General features: G+C 36.0%; 1 protein-coding gene across 2 annotated transcripts in view; it reads right to left on the minus strand.

Annotated features, from left to right (window-relative positions):
• Positions 1–6218: 6218 nt before the first annotated feature.
• LOC132556688 (ciliated left-right organizer metallopeptidase-like) overlaps positions 6219–22857 on the minus strand; it is a 37773-nt gene continuing 21134 nt past the window's right edge. For both annotated transcript variants that reach the window (XM_060221123.1, XM_060221121.1), the window contains exons 12-17: positions 21122–21209; positions 19922–20017; positions 17834–17956; positions 16466–16559; positions 7275–7362; positions 6219–6362 (exon numbers count right to left, since the gene is read on the minus strand). In XM_060221123.1, the coding sequence (XP_060077106.1) occupies positions 6254–6362; positions 7275–7362; positions 16466–16559; positions 17834–17956; positions 19922–20017; positions 21122–21209 (598 nt within the window). In that variant the 3' untranslated portion in view covers positions 6219–6253. The remainder of the gene's footprint in view (positions 6363–7274; positions 7363–16465; positions 16560–17833; positions 17957–19921; positions 20018–21121; positions 21210–22857) is intronic.

The raw sequence follows: 22857 nt of genomic DNA on the forward strand, positions 1-22857 counted from the left end.
GTGCGACACCTGATTAAAGCAAAACGAACATTTGTACCCGTCCGTGCGTCTGTCTTACAGTATTGTAATTATAATGATGATTAATTGACTCATTTACACCTCTCGATTAAACAACAGCACATCTGATTTTCCCTTCAAAAAGTACAAACATGGACTAGTCTAAGGCGTTTGTTACCATTACTTTAATCCGTTTCACAAGTTCTATATAAAATAAATATGTTATCAAAATAAAAACTATTACTTTTTACGATGTGCATAATTGATGATAAATCAGACATATAAAAGTCAACAACCAGACATACACTAATGAAATAATTAAAAGATTAGGATATATAATTAACTTAGAACTTCATTTAGTCGTAACAATTAAGAATACATAAAAATTAATTATAAAAAAAATTGAAACTAGATAAGTATATATATGTATACATATGTTAAGTACATACATATTCTTTACATGATCTGTGTGTAAATATTAACAGACAATACCCGATAGATTAAGTATGAATATTGACTACAAGGAGAATTTAATATTGAAGCAAAAGATATGTTTTTAATTCTTTTTTGAACAACAAAAGTCTGTTGGAACATTTCAGTTTAGAGAAAGATTTGATTACAAAGTTTAAGAAGAATCGTGTAATAGTGTATGGAATCGACTCGTTATTTGAGGATAACTTGGCCGACGTTCAAAACCTGGCACCATTCAATGACGGTGTAATATCATTTAGTCTTAATTGATGGTTTTTGTGGGTAGTACCATTAAAAAACGAATAAGGTAAAACTATCGTCAATGTCATCAAATACATATTTGAGCAGTGAAGAAAGTCAAGGACAGCTCGCTTTGACAAAAGGACGGAGTTTCAAAATGTTCAGGTGAAGAAATACCTAGAGAATGAGAACATATAGGTACAAACAAGGATTCCACAAAGGCAAATTACACCGAGCGCGTAATGCGGACGCTGATAAAGTTAATATACAGACACTTCACATTCAAATAAATATACAGATACATTGTTGTACTATAAAATCTGGTTTCAAGTTAAAACAACAGACCGCAGAGATCACGTGATCGGCTTGTCCCCTTCTAGCATGAGTTAATCAGACAGATTATGAATGACACTGGATCCATGAACTGTTTATCGTAGATCAAAGATATTTTAGGCAACACAAGCCAGTCTATGAATTGAAAGATTATGCAAATGAGGAGATATCGGGAACTCTTTATAAAAAGAAATGCAAAATGAGAATTCCAATGTCGAGACCAAATATTGCGTGGAAAAGGTTTTGAGGAAAAGGAATTATCCTTACTATCATTTCAATTAACTTTATATTAGCAAATTTTACTGACAAAATATGTCACAAAAATTTAGTAAGTAGGACCGAACAACAGACAGAGCCTATCCAGCACTTAAGAAGGTATTGAATCATACACGTGTCATCTTCGTTCACGATTGGTAACACCGATGTCTTCTTTTTGATGGAATCGGAGACGTCCTTAATCCGTCTCATACCGCTTCCCTTCCATGGATGGTACCGACGTCGATATCTTTCGGTGCTTGCTAATTCCTTGTGACTTTGAGACACCTTTTCAACATGTTCCATGCCTATATCGGCAGCAAGCTCCTGATGTAAGGGAAGCACGATGGCATTACTGAAGGTCGGGTGGTGTCGAGGACTCGCCCGACATTGTTGTCTGCTGTCTCTTGCTTGGCGTCCACCAATATATCTTGGGGTTTTCCGTGTATATCTTTTAATTTTTTGTCGTTCCATAATATCTTTGTCTAAGTGTACTTCATATGTAGTATCGACACCCGCTTAAGTTTCAAAGTGTTTTTCTGGGACTTTTTTCAAGTGGTAAGGCCTGGATGGTCTCGGTTACCCACCGCCATATTGGTAAAGTCTTGCATGGTTTACGTCTTCTTGCATGTCTTAAATAGGGTGGTAGACCCAGTTCAATTTTACGCTCTTGCCATTTTAACACCAACAGTTTTTGTTTTATGAAAGAAGCATATTTCATGCCAGTTTATTCTTCCACTTTCTCGCTCCTGTCGAAGGTATCCACTATAGTTTTTCAATTCGGGAAAATGTTTCATTCTTCAAAAGAGAGAAGAAAAGTACGTGAAATGAGAAAGGTACAAAGAATGTTAACTCTAAAATCTGACCATGAACAACAATTATTCCATTGAGGGTACCTTCAGTGTTTTGATTGACAAAGAAGTTTGAAGGAGGTTAGTGCATTAGCGTAAAACCATAGCTAAAGTGTGGAACCAGAGACGTATATATCACGTGATATATACGTCTCTGGTGGAACGTAATAATATGATACATCGTTATTAAACGCTCATTACATCGTGCTGAAGAAAAACTCGGGGAAAACCTTACCGATGGCAGCCAGCATGGACACAACTCGCCAACCTCACGGTTATTTGGTCGTCGATTTAAAACAAGACACATCCAGCTTTACGTACGCGAATATTTCTTGGAGAATATCAGTTCGTGTACCATTAAAAGGCTATATAAAAGATGTTTTGGAAAGTAAAAGTCATTTTGCGAAAACGTCCTCCTATCTCGAAAAGCATTGTAAAGAAATTGTAAAGTATTTCTGCCGATCTAAACCTTCATACGTAAAGCCATCCCCGAAAAAACCGATAAAGTTTCATTTACTCGTTATGTGAGTGCATTCAAAACATTCTACTAGATCAGACTTTAACAACAACAGCACTGGTTATTGTTTGGTCAGAAATTGTACAGAGAAGAAGTTGTTTTCTTTTGTCAAGTCGTCATTGTATACATCGTCTGTAGTATATATCATTTAAGTATCTTTAGAGTCTATATGGGTTTCCTTGTTGGGTGGTGGTATCGGATAGTCGAGGGCGGTAATGGAAACTTTGTCAGTGTGGAATTCGTTCTCGAAGGTGCAGTAAGACTACACGTTAAAGCAGGTTATCATCCTAACGCGATCAATATTTGAGAATACCTATGGGGTACCAAACCAATGATATCGCACGGAGGTCTCAATCAAAGGATGGTACTGACGGTAGCTCCCATGTAGACGAAACTGTTAGGTTTCGAATCTTCAAAACTTTTTAGAAGGTCAGCACACCGGAAGGAATATGGCCGACATTTGTCAAGGTCTTTATTCAATCTGCGTCTTCTGTCCTTTGGTGGAACCGCAGATAGTAGGTGATTCGAGGGTTCCCCTGGTCACAATAATTCCCAAGGTAATCCGGGACACATCTTCAGTAAATAATTTCAACCTATTCACTATTTGCCGTTGCAATAACGACAATGTCAAGAAACACAAATCATGTTGAGAGAAGATACAGGTATATCCATCCCATTCGAAGGAGAAAACATTGTCATCACCTCCCATCTCAGAAGACGTCCGTTAAGCTTGATCAACCAGATGTAAAGAGTCAAAAATGTGTGAAAACGTTCAAATTAAAAAACAACGATGAAAATTTCTTGCAAAGATATTTTAAATCTTTCCTCGGGAGTAGAGGCAGACCTCTATAATAAAGAACATCCAGACTGGGTCCACACTGTCAATATGGGCATGAGGACTACTACAGTCTAAAGGCAAGGTCTGCTTGTCCCCTGACTACCAGCATCATATAGTAAAGCAACTGATGCAGCAAGGTCATTATTACTTTGAATGAAACAAATCAGTCAACTGTGATTCATCGGCATACAGAAGCTCAAACACATGTAGCCGTTTTATATGGATTCACTGCTGGAGGAAGTTGAACATCTGCGTTTAGAAAATGGCAAATTGCAAGACAAAGTGGAGAGACACAAAAAGTCTTTTGATGAAAAAAATAGAAAAAAAAAGATGAGAGGGTCAGGTATTTTACGGAACTGCCTTCGTTCGTTGTGCTGTGGTATCACTGAAAGGTTTATCTGAAGGTTAACCTACCTATGAAGAGAACTCTTGAGTGATTTCCAACATTGATACCTGCACTCATCGAATTGTGATTAAATGCGTCTATATCCTTTTTAACATTTGAATTTACAATTTCAACTGCATGTCGTGTCTTTTGCGACGTTATTAATGTCATGTACACTGCAATTAAATCCTTGTCTTGCCGGCAAAGGAAGAACTGAAAAAACATGCCAGTGCAGCTCAGAAATATGTTGGGGACAAAATGTCCTGTTGTCATTGACTGAAAAAACATGCCAGTGCAGCTCAGAAATATGTTGGGGACAAATTGTCCTGTTGTCATTGACTGAAAAAACATGCCAGTGCAGCTCAGAAATATGTTGGGGACAAATTGTCCTGTTGTCATTGACTGAAAAAACATGCCAGTGCAGCTCAGAAATATGTTGGGGACAAAATGTCCTGTTGTCATTGACTGAAAAAACATGCCAGTGCAGCTCAGAAATATGTTGGGGACAAAATGTCCTGTTGTCATTGACTGTTTAGAAGTATTCATAGAACCACAATCAAATCTGAAAACAAGGGCAGAAACATGTTTACCTTACAAGCACCGCAATACAATTCAATTATCAATTGAAATTACACTTCAGTGTACTGTATCTTGTATATCCAAAGCATGGTAGAACTGGTGACAAATATATAACTGAACATTGTGGATTTCTTGTTAATATTTTACCAGGTGGGTTTTAGCGGAGAGGATTTGATAGGCAAGATACAATTTGTGTGATGACGGCTTTTTATAACGGGGAAAGACCAGCTAGCACCTGTTGTCTTAGAGACAACAAAAAGGATTGCTCATGTTTGGATCCATATTGAACGTTTTATTGGATTGTTCGTCAGAAGTATATTAATCTAAACAATACATTACCATTAGACCTCCTTATTTGCAAGGAACATGAAACTCTGGCTATAATTGATAAAATTGGTGTTGTTGCATGTGCATAAGGTGAATCTGGGTGAGTCTGTTGTTGACTTCAATTAGTTCAAAATACATGTTGTGTAATTACTTAAAAGAATTATCACACATTTTCCAGATGTGTAATGGAAAAGTTGACTAGACTATTAGTTATAATTCTAACTTAACTGATATATCGGAGCACGTTTTTAAATGTTAAACATCACCATTTTTTAACATAGTCATACATCTTACTCCTATGAAAATTGAGAACACTGTAATTATCTTAAAATTTACCTCTAATGGGTTCAGACTACCATTTTCAACATTTTGTAGAGTTAAAAAATTGTTTTAAAGATTTTAACAAATTTGACTCCTGTGACCTTGAATATATGTCGAGGTAATTTCTTTTCACAAACATTGTCAGGCTTTATCCTAGAAACATACCAGCAAATTATCTAAGCCTTTGGTCCATTTGTTATTGATAAGAAGTTGTTTAAAGGGAAAAGTTTATGCTGGTCGGCATAAGCTCACTTTGCCCTTCAGGCCAGGTAAGCTGATATCCATCCAAACACACACTGGAGGATTTGAGACTCCGAATTTCACCTATATCTATATCACTGTATAATAATCCCAATACACTGTATCATGATTTGAACACACTTTACTGGTGAATGAACTAGTTAATTGTGCCATGTTTAAATTTTTTGAGATATGATACAAAAAACATTATACAATTAGAATACAGAATGGAGGTGATTGTAGCAACTCTTCATACTATAAAATAATCATAGACTCTATACAAGTCGAATACAAGGGATTATCAACCCTCGGAAAGTAATATTCAATAAAACCGAGACTTGATAAAGCCTTGTATTAACCTCATAAACAGACTGATTGTATTATTGTACAATCACCTCCATTCTTTCTTCTGCAAACCTACTCTTGCAGTCCATCATTGTGTACAAACTGTCATCTGACTTGTAGGGAAATCACTGGAAGTTTTACACGTGACGTCATGCAAAATTTTTCATTGGCTGACAAAGGAATTCTGGTTTTATTTTTAGACCTAGGTTAATAAATTCTCACATGAGGTTTGCAAAAATCATTTTTGAAGCATCTGCTTTATTTCTATAGTGACTTGTATTTTGTTAATCTGACAAGCAAATCTGAGTGAATACTTTACAATGTCTTAACCTGTGAGAAGTATTTCGACAAATCAGAATACCATAAAAAATACAGTCATACAAGGAGTAATTATGTTACATTCTTGTTGTAAACATTGTAGATATATTTTGCATTTACATACAGACCATCACTTATTAAAAGTGTACCTGACAAGATGACAAAGCTGCTTGATACACAATTTTTCATGGTTTTATTTATTTCATCCTGATCATAACATGATACACAATGCTGAATCACTTTACCATAAAAATTATTGAATGAAGAATAATCAGAAATGGATGTAGCTGAAACTTCTTGAAAGAGCTTGCATTTGATGACACTGTATTCTGCTGGTTGGTCATTCTGCCAATGAAAAAATAAAGAAAAGAACAATTCACATGGAACTGAAATGTTGGTATGATAATCAAAACAGACATAGCAACCAAATATCATGCCTCTAGACCTTTTAGTTCATGAGAAGTTGTTTAAAGGTTTTAACAAATCTGACCTCAGTGACCTTGAATATAAATCAAGGTAATTTTTTTTTTGCAAACTTTGTCAGGATTCATCCTAGGAACATACCTGCCAAATATCAAAACATTTGGTACATTGGTTATTGAGAAGAATGAAGGAAACAGTTGGTGCTGGACGCCAGATGATGGATGAATGATGGATGCCACACCACGGCATAAGCCCTTGGGCCAGTGAGTTAATAATGATAATGATAGTAACAATAATGATAATTCAATAAGTACCTATATGATAATACTATGTTAATGACCTTAGCAACTGCACAACAACTGAACTGAGTACGTATTGATTAACTCGGATGATCTGACCACATGAGGACATTCTACATGGTTGATTTGCCAAAACATTTGCTATTTAATTTCAATGTCCTAAGTCCATCTAGGCTGCAATTTCAAAATACTACATCATGCACTGAAGCATATTGGAGTTTGAAAGAGTCAGTACTGCAAAGCTTCTAAGTGAATTGGAAAATACTCCAGAAATTTATTGACTATTTTTTCCTTAAGTTCAAGCTAATACCAGATTGTTTATAGGTTAGTTGCTTACGTACAGTTGATCAAACATTTATTAAGTTTACGATACTCCAGCCATAGTTTAAAGAAAAGAGCACTGTTATGGCTGTGTGTTCAATACTATTATTCCTTATTGAGATAATAACAAGAAGATACATATTGTATATGGGTGATTGAGAGTAGATACACACTGTATGTGAGTGTAAGAAGAATATACCAAGTAGATACCTACGGTATATGGGTAGTTGAGGTAGGTGAAGTGTATAGGATTGATGAGGTCTGATTCCACATTGTTACTTCCGGTGTTATGGTGCTGCTTTCTGGAAGATAAAATGTAAGAAAATTGTCTTAAGCACATTGCTGTTCCCACTCCATATACATTAATGACAGGACGATGTTTCAGGTTAATTATCCTACCAAAACATGTAACTATTGTCTGCCTGGTTACAAGGGTGCAAGGCCCAAGCACCCTATATTGATGGATCTTTCCTTGAAGACTTATATATTTAATTACATGAAGAAGTCTATAGGGCCTGCATTGCTCACCTGAATGGTCCAGCAATTCACAGTTATATTTCAAGGAATTTTCTAAAAGTCAATCATTCCTACAGGAGGATTAGGATTTTCAAGAATTTGTTCTATTTCCACTTTTAGGCCCACCCCTTCTGCCCCAGGGGGCTGAGACCCACCATTTATACAAAATTCAGTCTCCTTCACCTGAAAATACTTCAGACCAAATTTGGGCAAAGTCATATCACTCCTACTGAAGAAGTTGGATTTTAAAGAATCGGTTTTATTTCCCCTACTGGGCTGTGTCTCTCCTGCTCCAAGATCAGAAACCTGCCATTTACACAGAATTGATTCCCCTTCACCAAAAGGAAGCTTAAATTCAGATAAAATTAGGGCAAATTCAAATAATTTGTACAGGGGGATTAGGATGTTAAAGAATTTGTAAAATTTTTATACTGAGGAACAGCTGTTGCTGGTTGTTTCATTCAACGATAACTTTATAACAGCATTAAGTGGGTAACATCTGTCTATAATGAACTGCATAGTGTAGCAGCTTGTGTAAACTGTACATACAGATCTCATTGTTGGAGGGATTACTACAATACAACCTGTCTATAATGAACCTGTATATTGTATCAAACTTGTGTAAACTGTACATACAGATCTCACTGTTGGAGGGATTATTACAATACAACCTGTCTATAATGAACCTGTATAAATGTATCAAGCTTGTGTAAACTGTACATACAGATCTCACTGTTGGAGGGATTATTACAATACAACCTGTCTATAATGAACCTGTATAATGTATCAAGCTTGTGTAAACTGTACATACAGATCTCACTGTTGGAGGGATTATTACAATACAACCTGTCTATAATGAACCTGTATAAATGTATCAAGCTTGTGTAAACTGTACATACAGATCTCACTGTTGGAGGGATTATTACAATACAACCTGTCTATAATGAACCTGTATAATGTATCAAGCTTGTGTAAACTGTACATACAGATCTCACTGTTGGAGGGATTATTACAATACATTTCTATAATGAACCTGTATAAATGTATCAAGCTTGTGTAAACTGTACATACAGATCTCACTGTTGGAGGGATTATTACAATACAACCTGTCTATAATGAACCTGTATAATGTATCAAGCTTGTGTAAACTGTACATACAGATCTCACTGTTGGAGGGATTATTACAATACAACCTGTATATAATGAACCTGTATATTGTATCAAACTTGTGTAAACTGTACATACAGATCTCACTGTTGGAGGGATTATTACAATACAACCTGTCTATAATGAACCTGTATAGTGTAGCAGCTTGTGTAAACTGTACATACAGATCTCACTGTTGGAGGGATTATTACAATACAACCTGTCTATAATGAACCTGTATAGTGTAGCAGCTTGTGTAAACTGTACATACAGATCTCACTGTTGGAGGGATTATTACAATACAACCTGTCTATAATGAACCTGTATAGTGTAGCAGCTTGTGTAAACTGTACATACAGATCTCACTGTTGGAGGGATTATTACAATACAACCTGTCTATAATGAACCTGTATAGTGTAGCAGCTTGTGTAAACTGTACATACAGATCTCACTGTTGGAGGGATTATTACAATACAACCTGTCTATAATGAACCTGTATAGTGTATCAGCTTGTGTAAACTGTACATACAGATCTCACTGTTGGAGGGATTATTACAATACAACCTGTCTATAATGAACCTGTATAATGTATCAAGCTTGTGTAAACTGTACATACAGATCTCACTGTTGATAGCAGCTTGTGTAAACTGTACATTGATTATTACAATACAACCTGTCTATAATGAACCTGAGCTTGTGTAAACTGTACATACAGATCTCACTGTTGGAGGGATTATACAATACAACCTGTCTATAATGAACCTGTATAATGTATCAAAGCTTGTGTAAACTGTACATACAGATCTCACTGTTGGAGGGATTATTACAATACAACCTGTCTATAATGAACCTGTATAGTGTAGCAGCTTGTGTAAACTGTACATACAGATCTCACTGTTGGAGGGATTATTACAATACAACCTGTCTATAATGAACCTGTATAGTGTAGCAGATTGTGTAAACTTTACATACAGATCTCACAGTTGGAGGATGATAATAACAATACAACCTGTCTATAATGAACCTGTGTAAAGCTTGTGTAAACTGTACATACAGATCTCACTGTTGGAGGGATTATTACAATACAACCTGTCTATAATGAATAATGTAAGCTTGTGTAAACTGTACATATCTCACTGTTGGAGGGTACAACCTGTCTATAATGAACCTGTATAGTGTAGCAGCTTGTGTAAACTGTACATACAGATCTCACTGTTGGAGGGATTATTACAATACAACCTGTCTATAATGAACCTGTATATAGTATCAGCTTGTGTAAACTGTACATACAGATCTCACTGTTGGAGGGATTATTACAATACAACCTGTCTATAATGAACCTGTATAATGTATCAAGCTTGTGTAAACTGTACATACAGATCTCACTGTTGGAGGGATTATTACAATACAACCTGTCTATAATGAACCTGTATAGTGTAGCAGCTTGTGTAAACTGTACATACAGATCTCACTGTTGGAGGGATTATTACAATACAACCTGTCTATAATGAACCTGTATAGTGTAGCAGCTTGTGTAAACTGTTGGAGGGATTATTACAATACAACCTGTCTATAATGAACCTGTATATTGTAGCAGCTTGTGAATAAACTGTACATACAGATCTCACTGTTGGAGGGATTATTACAATACAACCTGTCTATAATGAACCTGTATAGTGTAGCAGCTTGTGTAAACTGTACATACAATCTCACTGTTGGAGGGTATATGTGTAGCAGCTTGTGTAAACTGTACATACAGATCTCACTGTTGGAGGGATTATTACAATACAACCTGTCTATAATGAACCTGTATAAGGTATCAAGCTTGTGTAAACTGTACATACAGATCTCACTGTTGGAGGGATTATTACAATACAACCTGTCTATAATGAACCTGTATAGTGTAGCAGCTTGTGTAAACTGTACATACAGATCTCACTGTTGGAGGGATTATTACAATACAACCTGTCTATAATGAACCTGTATAGTGTAGCAGCTTGTGTAAACTGTACATACAGATCTCACTGTTGGAGGGATTATTACAATACAACCTGTCTATAATGAACCTGTATAATGTATCAAGCTTGTGTAAACTGTACATACAGATCTCACTGTTGGAGGGATTATTACAATACAACCTGTCTATAATGAACCTGTATAGTGTAGCAGCTTGTGTAAACTGTACATACAGATCTCACTGTTGGAGGGATTATTACAATACAACCTGTCTATAATGAACCTGTCTATATAGTGTAGCAAGCTTGTGTAAACTGTACATACAGATCTCACTGTTGGAGGGATTATTACAATACAACCTGTCTATAATGAACCTGTAATGAACTTGTGTAAACTGTATATGAACCTGTATAGTGTAAGCTTGTGTAAACTGTACATACAGATCTCACTGTTGGAGGGATTATTACAATACAACCTGTCTATAATGAACCTGTATATAGATCTCACAGATTATTACAATACTTGTATAGTGTAGCAGCTTGTGTAAACTGTACATACAGATCTCACTGTTGGAGGGATTATTACAATACAACCTGTCTATAATGAACCTGTATCTCACTTGACCTGTATCAAGCTTGTGTAAACTGTACATACAGATCTCACTGTTGGAGGGATTATTACAATACAACCTGTCTATAATGAACCTGTATAATGTATCAAGCTTGTGTAAACTGTACATACAGATCTCACTGTTGGAGGGATTATTACAATACAACCTGTCTTTAATGAACCTTTATATTGTATCAAGCTTGTGTAAACTGTACATACAGATCTCACTGTTGGAGGGATTATTACAATACAACCTGTCTATAATGAACCTGTATAGTGTAGCAGCTTGTGTAAACTGTACATACAGATCTCACTGTTGGAGGGATTATTACAATACAACCTGTCTATAATGAACCTGTATAGTGTAGCAGCTTGTGTAAACTGTACATACAGATCTCACTGTTGGAGGGATTATTACAATACAACCTGTCTATAATGAACCTGTATAATGTATCAAGCTTGTGTAAACTGTACATACAGATCTCACTGTTGGAGGGATTATTACAATACAACCTGTCTATAATGAACCTGTATAGTGTAGCAGCTTGTGTAAACTGTACATACAGATCTCACTGTTGGAGGGATTATTACAATACAACCTGTCTATAATGAACCTGTATAATGTATCAAGCTTGTGTAAACTGTACATACAGATCTCACTGTTGGAGGGATTATTACAATACAACCTGTCTATAATGAACCTGTATAATGTATCAAGCTTGTGTAAACTGTACATACAGATCTCACTGTTGGAGGGATTATTACAATACAACCTGTCTATAATGAACCTGTATAGTGTAGCAGCTTGTGTAAACTGTACATACAGATCTCACTGTGGAGGGATTATTACAATACAACCTGTCTATAATGAACCTGTATAATGTAGCAGCTTGTGTAAACTGTACATACAGATCTCACTGTTGGAGGGATTATTACAATACAACCTGTCTATAATGAACCTGTATAGTGTAGCAGCTTGTGTAAACTGAGGGATTATTACAATACAACCTGTGAACCTGTATAGTGTAGCAGCTTGTGTAAACTGTACATACAGATCTCACTGTTGGAGGGATTATTACAATACAACCAGTCTATAATGAACCTGTATATAGTATCAAAGCTTGTGTAAACTGTACATACAGATCTCACTGTTGGAGGGATTATTACAATACAACCTGTCTATAATGAACCTGTATAATGTATCAAGCTTGTGTAAACTGTACATACAGATCTCACTGTTGGAGGGATTATTACAATACAACCTGTCTATAATGAACCTGTATAGTGTAGCAGCTTGTGTAAACTGTACATACAGATCTCACTGTTGGAGGGATTATTACAATACAACCTGTCTATAATGAACCTGTATAATGTATCAAGCTTGTGTAAACTGTACATACAGATCTCACTGTTGGAGGGATTATTACAATACAACCTGTCTATAATGAACCTGTATAGTGTAGCAGCTTGTGTAAACTGTACATACAGATCTCACTGTTGGAGGGATTATTACAATACAACCTGTCTATAATGAACCTGTATAATGTATCAAGCTTGTGTAAACTGTACATACAGATCTCACTGTTGGAGGGATTATTACAATACAACCTGTCTATAATGAACCTGTATAATGTATCAAGCTTGTGTAAACTGTACATACAGATCTCACTGTTGGAGGGATTATTACAATACAACCTGTCTATAATGAACCTGTATAGTGTAGCAGCTTGTGTAAACTGTACATACAGATCTCACTGTTGGAGGGATTATTACAATACAACCTGTCTATAATGAACCTGTATAGTGTAGCAGCTTGTGTAAACTGTACATACAGATCTCACTGTTGGAGGGAATACAACCTGTCTATAATGAACCTGTATAACCTGTATGTATCAAGCTTGTGTAAACTGTACATACAGCTTGTGTAAACTGTACATACAGATCTGTACATACAGATCTCACTGTTGGAGGGATTATTACAATACAACCTGTCTATCACTGTTGGAGGGATTATTACAATACAACCTTTATATAATGAAACTTTATTATGTATCAAGCTTGTGTAAACTGTACATACAGATCTCACTGTTGGAGGGATTATTACAATACAAAGATTATATGAACCTGTATAGTGTAGCAGCTTGTGTAAACTGTACATACAGATCTCACTGTTGGAGGGATTATTACAATACAACCTGTCTATAATGAACCTGTATAATGTATCAAGCTTGTGTAAACTGTACATACAGATCTCACTGTTGGAGGGATTATTACAATACAACCTGTCTATAATGAACCTGTATAATGTATCAAGCTTGTGTAAACTGTACATACAGATCTCACTGTTGGAGGGATTATTACAATACAACCTGTCTATAATGAACCTGTATAATGTATCAAGCTTGTGTAAACTGTACATACAGATCTCACTGTTGGAGGGATTATTACAATACAACCTGTCTATAATGAACCTGTATAATGTATCAAACTTGTGTAAACTGTACATACAGATCTCACTGTTGGAGGGATTATTACAATACAACCTGTCTATAATGAACCTGTATAGTGTAGCAGCTTGTGTAAACTGTACATACAGATCTCACTGTTGGAGGGATTATTACAATACAACCTGTCTATAATGAACCTGTATAGTGTATCAAGCTTGTGTAAACTGTACATACAGATCTCACTGTTGGAGGGATTATTACAATACAACCTGTCTATAATGAACCTGTATAATGTATCAAGCTTGTGTAAACTGTACATACAGATCTCACTGTTGGAGGGATTATTACAATACAACCTGTCTATAATGAACCTGTATATTGTATCAGCTTGTGTAAACTGTACATACAGATCTCACTGTTGGAGGGATTATTACAATACAACCTGTCTATAATGAACCTGTATAGTGTAGCAGCTTGTGTAAACTGTACATACAGATCTCACTGTTGGAGGGATTATTACAATACAACCTGTCTATAATGAACCTGTATAATGTATCAAGCTTGTGTAAACTGTACATACAGATCTCACTGTTGGAGGGATTATTACAATACAACCTGTCTATAATGAACCTGTATAATGTATCAAGCTTGTGTAAACTGTACATACAGATCTCACTGTTGGAGGGATTATTACAATACAACCTGTCTATAATGAACCTGTATAGTGTAGCAGCTTGTGTAAACTGTACATACAGATCTCACTGTTGGAGGGATTATTACAATACAACCTGTCTATAATGAACCTGTATAATGTATCAAGCTTGTGTAAACTGTACATACAGATCTCACTGTTGGAGGGATTATTACAATACAACCTGTCTATAATGAACCTGTATAGTGTAGCAGCTTGTGTAAACTGTATGTACATACAGATCATACAACACTTGTGTAAACTGTACATACAGATCTCACTGTTGGAGGGATTATTACAATACAACCTGTCTATAATGAACCTGTATATGTAGCTTGTGTAAGCTTGTGTGGAGGGAAACTGTATAGTGTAGCAGCTTGTGTAAACTGTACATACAGATCTCACTGTTGGAGGGATTATTACAATACAACCTGTCTATAATGAACCTGTATAGTGTAGCAGCTTGTGTAAACTGTACATACAGATCTCACTGTTGGAGGGATTATTACAATACAACCTGTCTATAATGAACCTGTATAGTGTAGCAGCTTGTGTAAACTGTACATACAGATCTCACTGTTGGAGGGATTATTACAATACAACCTGTCTATAATGAACCTGTATATTGTATCAAACTTGTGTAAACTGTACATACAGATCTCACTGTTGGAGGGATTATTACAATACATTTCTATAATGAACCTGTATAGTGTAGCAGCTTGTGTAAACTGTACATACAGATCTCACTGTTGGAGGGATTATTACAATACAACCTGTCTATAATGAACCTGTATATTGTATCAAACTTGTGTAAACTGTACATACAGATCTCACTGTTGGAGGGATTATTACAATACATTTCTATAATGAACCTGTATAGTGTAGCAGCTTGTGTAAACTGTACATACAGATCTCACTGTTGGAGGGATTATTACAATACAACCTGTCTATAATGAACCTGTATAGTGTAGCAGCTTGTGTAAACTGTACATACATATCTCACTGTTGGAGGGATTATTACAATACAACCTGTCTATAATGAACCTGTATAATGTATCAAACTTGTGTAAACTGTACATACAGATCTCACTGTTGGAGGGATTATTACAATACAACCTGTCTATAATGAACCTGTATAGTGTAGCAGCTTGTGTAAACTGTACATACAGATCTCACTGTTGGAGGGATTATTACAATACAACCTGTCTATAATGAACCTGTATGATGTATCAAGCTTGTGTAAACTGTACATACAGATCTCACTGTTGGAGGGATTATTACAATACAACCTGTCTATAATGAACCTGTATAATGTATCAAGCTTGTGTAAACTGTACATACAGATCTCACTGTTGGAGGGATTATTACAATACAACCTGTCTATAATGAACCTGTATATTGTAGCAGCTTGTGTAAACTGTACATACAGATCTCACTGTTGGAGGGATTATTACAATACAACCTGTCTATAATGAACCTGTATAGTGTAGCAGCTTGTGTAAACTGTACATACAGATCTCACTGTTGGAGGGATTATTACAATACAACCTGTCTATAATGAACCTGTATAATGTATCAAGCTTGTGTAAACTGTACATACAGATCTCACTGTTGGAGGGATTATTACAATACAACCTGTCTATAATGAACCTGTATAATGTATCAAGCTTGTGTAAACTGTACATACAGATCTCACTGTTGGAGGGATTATTACAATACAACCTGTCTATAATGAACCTGTATAGTGTAGCAGCTTGTGTAAACTGTACATACAGATCTCACTGTTGGAGGGATTATTACAATACAACCTGTCTATAATGAACCTGTATAGTGTAGCAGCTTGTGTAAACATGACAATAAAATCACTTTGTTTCTGTTCTGTCTCATATGTAAGCTGTTTTCCAGAAAACGTGTTGACTTCCTTGCAACCACTGCATTGAGTATAGAAAATTGTTCTTCTAGAGATAACTCCCTGCCCCTCCTACCCCATACAATGTTCAATATACTGATGTTCTGGTCAATTTTCTATCAACTGTATACCTTGAAGTGTTGTCATAATTACTGTTTCCTTGACCAATGGACAAACTGCTTCTTTAATATCTGGGCACCTCATATAACCTCGGAAACCTGGCACCTGAGTAGATAAAGTAGGAAAAAGATCATACTTTAGCAGTAAATAGTTAGAGGAGGCAGTTACTTTGCTTGTATGTAACAGACTTTGGGCAGAAAAAATTTCAATGATTTTGATGTTATTGTGTTTTAAATGTCTTTACTATATAGTTTGTTTTTTTCTGAAGGATTTCTTTCAACAAGAAGCCTTCTTAAGCCCAAAAAGGCTTTTGGCCATGATTTTGGTTTTCTTTAAATCCTATTACGTCATAATCTAAACAGCACTCCCGTCGATATGGGGCTCCTCAAATACATGTATATCCGATATCTGTTTTGGGGCAGTCTAAAGTACTCACTATGCATGAGTGAAAAATTTGATGAGGTGACTGGTCATATGGTACATGTCACAACAAAGTGTTACTTTGGCTGATCGTGTCAGATGTAGAAGGCAGACATTTTTCACATGATCTTATTTTTTCACAACCCCCTATGTCAATAATTTTAAGTTACCAAGAGACAATGAACAAATTATGCTCAAAAATGTAATTTTTCTATCTAAACTGTGGTAAATTTTAGCCTGTGAGATATCTTGTTGTTGAGACATAGATTTTTTAAATGTTTCATTCAATTTGACCTTTATGACCCCACCCATCTGCCCCTTGTGTCAGCCAGGGTCAATATGTGCATATCATCAAACTGTCATCCTATACTAACAATCTTAACCCGAGATGTACTCAGGGGTTTTCCAGAAGAAGTTGAACATGTTAAAAACTTTTGATGCACAATGCACAGCGCACACCTCACAATGCCAGACAAAAGACAATTGCAATAAGTTACCATTTTTTTCTCAAGAGACCTATAAATCTGAAACGTCACCATACTGTATCGACCAATACATGACATGTCAGCTGCCAACAGCAGTAGTAGTAGTCAGAAACAATTATTAACCCAGCAAAACATTTTGGAATATTTTAGCAGTAAGGGCAAAACCACTCTTCATTTCAGTTTTTCAATGTTCTAACAAAGGTTGTGGCCAATGGCATCAGTGGAACTAGGGCAGAAGTTTATAATGTAATTTTCTAGGTGGCCATAATGGTCATTTCGAATGTTGGACCAACCCAAAAACTAACAACACTTGGTCAGTTTCTCTTCGGACCAGGTGAGCTAATATACTAAAAATAAACATTCTCTAATACTGGTTTTCTGTAGCAGACATCATACTTCACCTATGACCTCTCATTCATTTGTAATTTACTCATAAATAAAGTTTTAAGGTCTATGTACACAAAGATCACTTACAGTGATGATATCACCATGGTAACAGGTGACCCAGTCTGAACTGTCAATTTTGACCTCCAGAGTTCGATTAATATCACACCTGTGCTGGAAACACATTCCTTTCAGTGGGGCAACATCACCTTCCTACAAAGAATAAACTGTCATCAATAAAATTTTTATTGAAACACTAGCCCAGTTTACATCATATAAATGGAAAATGTGAAAATAAATAAATTAATGATCTCCCAATTCATATCATATATATTTCACAAACAGGCAGAATGTCTATATTTTTTTGCACCTGATAAAAATATAGATATAAGTGAAATATATATATATATTTACTCAAACCAGTGTTTGAAGTATTAGCAAGCTCTTTGACGTCGACAATACACTTGACAACAAGGAGATTCCAGTTTAGATTGGTCACTACTAGTATGTCATTTTATGTTGTTCTGTTGTTCAGGAATTCTGACATTCCGATAGAAGATGAAGGATTTTAGAGAGTTTGCTCTATTTCTGGCAAATTATGCGATTCAGTCTTTTCCACAAGAAGCCGAGTGGCCTTGACTGTAACCATAGGTAAGCAATACTGAATATGTAAGTTATAAGGTAAGAAGCTTTTCTACAAGAAGCCGAGTGGCCTTGACTGTAACCATAGGTAAGCAATACTGAATATGTAAGTTATAGGGTAAGAAGCTTTTCTACAAGAAGCCGAGTGGCCTTGACTGTAACCATAGGTAAGCAATACTGAATATGTAAGTTATAGGGTAAGAAGCTTTTCTACAAGAAGCTGAGTGGCCGTGACTGTAACCAGAGGTAAGCAATACTGACTATGTATGTTATATGGTAAGAAGTTTTTAAGTGTTGAGAAAAAGAATCTATGACATTGATGTTAGTAAGACTTAAGTTATGTAGTGTTAATATATGTACACCATCAAAACTCTCAACCTATACTTATAATTCTTATCAAGTATTTCCAATGGAAAATAAGCAATGTTATGCTCAAAAATCTAAATAATGCAATTTTGCTATATAAATGTAGTAAACTTCTGCTCCTCCTTGGGGTGAAATGTAAGACATAGGGTCATGAAATTCACAATTTTTGGTAAATCACCTAAAGACCCTGCCAGCAATTCAGAACATTTGATTCTACCATATCTGGGTTTTGAGTAAAGAATTTAAAAAAAATATGAGTCAATTTTACCTTTTTCGACACTGTCCATCAGCCTTTGAGCCCCACCCCAGATCCTTTTGTTTAAGGCTGTTTAAGACCAAACTTGGACAAAATCTCAGCATTCCGACAAAAAGAAGAATTTTAAAGGATTTGTTGTATTTCCCATATTGGGCCCCACCCCTTCCATCCCTGGGGCTGAGATCCCCAGTTTATACTCAATTGATTCCTCTTCACCCAACTCAAACAAACAGACCTTCAGACTAATTTTGGACAAAACCAAACTAGATCTGCCAGCCTGAGGATAATTAATACCCCCAGCAGATGCAAAGATATCTGTATACCAAATTTGGCCAAAACTCTGTGAAAAAGGTAAAAAAAAACCAGTTGAAACTTAATCAGATGCCAGGATTGTGTTGCCTAAGTAATTGTTTCTGCTTTAAATCAGTAATACCATTTGACCAGAGTCAAATAATAATCTTTTGAATGACCAACGGGTAATGGCCATTAACTGTAAAACCTGTTTACAGTTACCAATACAAGGCAACTACCACTTTGGGAAAAAATAAGGAAAAAAGCCCTATTATGTCAAATGGTACAGTTCAACAAAGTTGGATTTTAAAAGGTCTGTTGTAAACTGAGCAAATGCATAGCTGAACAAATTTGTCTACTGACAGACAAACAGCAGAGGGTTTAAGAGGTATAACCATTCTTTAAAGAAGAAAAAAATTAGAGAATTTACTAGATTTTCCATTTGGGCCTCATCTCCTAAGAGTGAGTGGGGTCATAGCCCTCATTTATAAAAATTGACTCACCTTTCACAAAGGATGCTTCAAACCCAATTTGGTCATGAACAGTTTTCTTGTTTATGTAGTGATTTTAAATCAAGTATTTAAACAAAGTATAACATCTGAATGAAGATGTACACAACTTACCAACAATGTTAGGTTGGACATGAAGCAAAGACTTGATGGACCAAACACCTCCAGACTTGATGTTTTTGAGTGTTTACTCTCCCCTGAGCATTGGTCCTGGAACAATAGTTACAAACAGACTGTTTAACATTACATGTCCTGTTGTTAACTCACTAACTTAACTACATATGTGACATTATATTGCATTCACTGAATGTCTTATTTTCCAATCTTGGTTTTGGAGTTGATATTTGTTAAAACAGTAACAAGCTGATGCACCGGTTTAGAATATTTATGGTCTGTGGTTGATGTTTAAGGCCTGACCCTGCTTAATGAATGATGTCACTTTTTTCCATGAAAACGAAAAACAGTATATTCAACAATATATATATCATGCCAGAGCAAAATACAATGGAAGGATTTCTCTAAAGAAATACAGCAGTTAGAACTTAGAAGTATAAATTATGTGGAAAGCAAGGATATGTAATGCTATCCACATTTTTTGTAAAACTGACAAGTTAAGTTCATGTACTACAGGGACACTGACAACACAAACTACAGGGACACTAACAACACTACACTACAGGGACACTGACAACACAAACTACAGGGACACTGACAACACTATACTACAGGGACACTGACAACACTACACTACAGGGACACTGACAACACTATACTACAGGGACACTGACAACACTATACTACAGGGACACTGACAACACAAACTACAGGGACACTGACAACACTATACCACAGGGACACTGACAACACTATACTACAGAGACACTGACAACACAAATTACAGGGACACTGACAACACAAACAACAGGGACACTGACAACACTATACTACAGGGACACTGACAACACTACACTACAGGGACACTGACAACACTATACTACAGGGACACTGACAACACTATACTAAAACGAACACTGACAACACTATACCACAGGGACACTGACAACACTATACCACGGGGACACTGACAACACTATACTACGGGGACACTGACAACACTATACTACAGGGACACTGACAACACTATACTAAAACGAACACTGACAACACTATACCACGGGGACACTGACAACACTATACCACGGGGACACTGACAACACTATACTACAGGGACACTGACAACACTATACTACGGGGACACTGACAACACTATACCACAAGAACAACATACCCCCAGAATAGAAAACATCAACTTACCCCTGGTTCAGTGTCCACCAGACCACAATATCTGTCCACCATCTGACATTGGCCTTTGTCTTTGTGGAGATAATGACAGGATTTATGACTGAAACATAAAGCCAGTGAAGCTGTCATTCAAAAGATTGATTTAAAGATTCTGATAAGGGACACAACACACAGCAGGTTGTCTCCAATATCATTGACATTTTTGTAAATATAAAACACAGCAGGTTGTCTCCAATATCATTGACATTTTTGTAAATATAAAACACAGCAGGTAGTCTCCAATATCATTGACATTTTTGTAAATATAAAACACAGCATGTTGTCTCCAATATCATTGACATTTTTGTAAATATAAAACACAGCATGTTGTCTCCAATATCATTGACATTTTTGTAAAATGCTGTTTTGATACCAGAGACATTTTTGAAAATAAATAACACAGCATGCTGTTTTGATATCAGGGACACTTTTGAAAATAAATAACACAGCATGCTGTGACAATTTAAAAGAAGCTAAATTCACGTACAATGTATCTCTACAAATGTTGAAAGATTTTGACGAATATCAAACTCATCAATACCAATACAAAGCAAAAAAACAAAAAAAAAAAAAACAAAATCTCAATACATTCGATGGAAACCCTAAAACAGACAGACAGACCAAAACAATACCTGCCCTGATCTTTGATCTTAGAGGCATAAAACTGACCTATGCTGGAAAGTTATACTGCTGTAAGCTATGAATACATACTATTATCTTTGTGGCATGGTTTAATCTTATATAGTTTCAGTTTCCTTCTAGATTTGGGCTAGAAAGAAATCAATAAAACATGAACTTGTGAACTTCAGGTCATGGGTCTGATCTGTAGCATTTCTGTTACACTTGACCTTCAAATTAGGTTTCAAACCTGGATTTGGAGCAAAAATATCAAGAAAGGCAAGTAGTAGAGCATGTTTTAATTGCACATAGATTTGGTAGCCATCTAGCTAGTGGGAACTTTCTTTACCTTGTTTAGTGAAGCTGTAGATCAGCCACTAAAGGTTGCAAGTTTCATCCAAGGCAGATCCACAAGAGGGGGTCCATGTTATTTTTCAAGATTTACAACAAGAGGCCCAATAGGCCTGCATTGCTACCCTGGCTAATTCAGTGGTTCAGTCATTTAACACAGAATTTCAAATATGACAAAGTTTGTTTTGAAACTGTTTCCCTATTGGGTCCCAGTCTTGAGGTCAAACAGATGTCAGATTAATTATTCACAAAAAATGATTCAGACCAAAGCTGGACAATATCTTTATATGGCAGGAAGATTTTTGAGATCATTTCCCAAAAGGAACCCCATCCCTCCTAGCCCAGGGGGCTTGGATACATCATTTATGCAAAACCGATTCCTCTTCACCCAAGAATACATCAGACTTAATTTGGGCAAAATCCAATCATTCTTACAGGAGGAGTAGAATTTTAAAGAATTTGCTCCAGGCTGAATATCAGCACCCCAGGCTTTTTGGTTGTTTAATGATTTTTACCTCATTTTTCCCCTGTGACCTTTAAAATGGGTCAAGATCATTTATATATACAAACTTGTTAGACCTATATACAAGCATACTACAGACTCAATGTCAGTGCCCTTGGGCCTTATGGTTATTGAGAAGTTGTTTAAAGACTTTGATAATTTGACACCTGTGACCTTGACATTAGGTCACAGTCAATAATATGAACAAACTTAGAAGCCCTTTATCCCAGCATGCTAC

This window comes from Ylistrum balloti, unplaced genomic scaffold, assembly GCF_031769215.1.
Source record: "Ylistrum balloti isolate Yb309-2 unplaced genomic scaffold, AGI_CSIRO_Ybal_v1 Utg370584, whole genome shotgun sequence".
In the NCBI taxonomy this organism is placed as follows: Eukaryota; Metazoa; Mollusca; class Bivalvia; order Pectinida; family Pectinidae; genus Ylistrum; species Ylistrum balloti.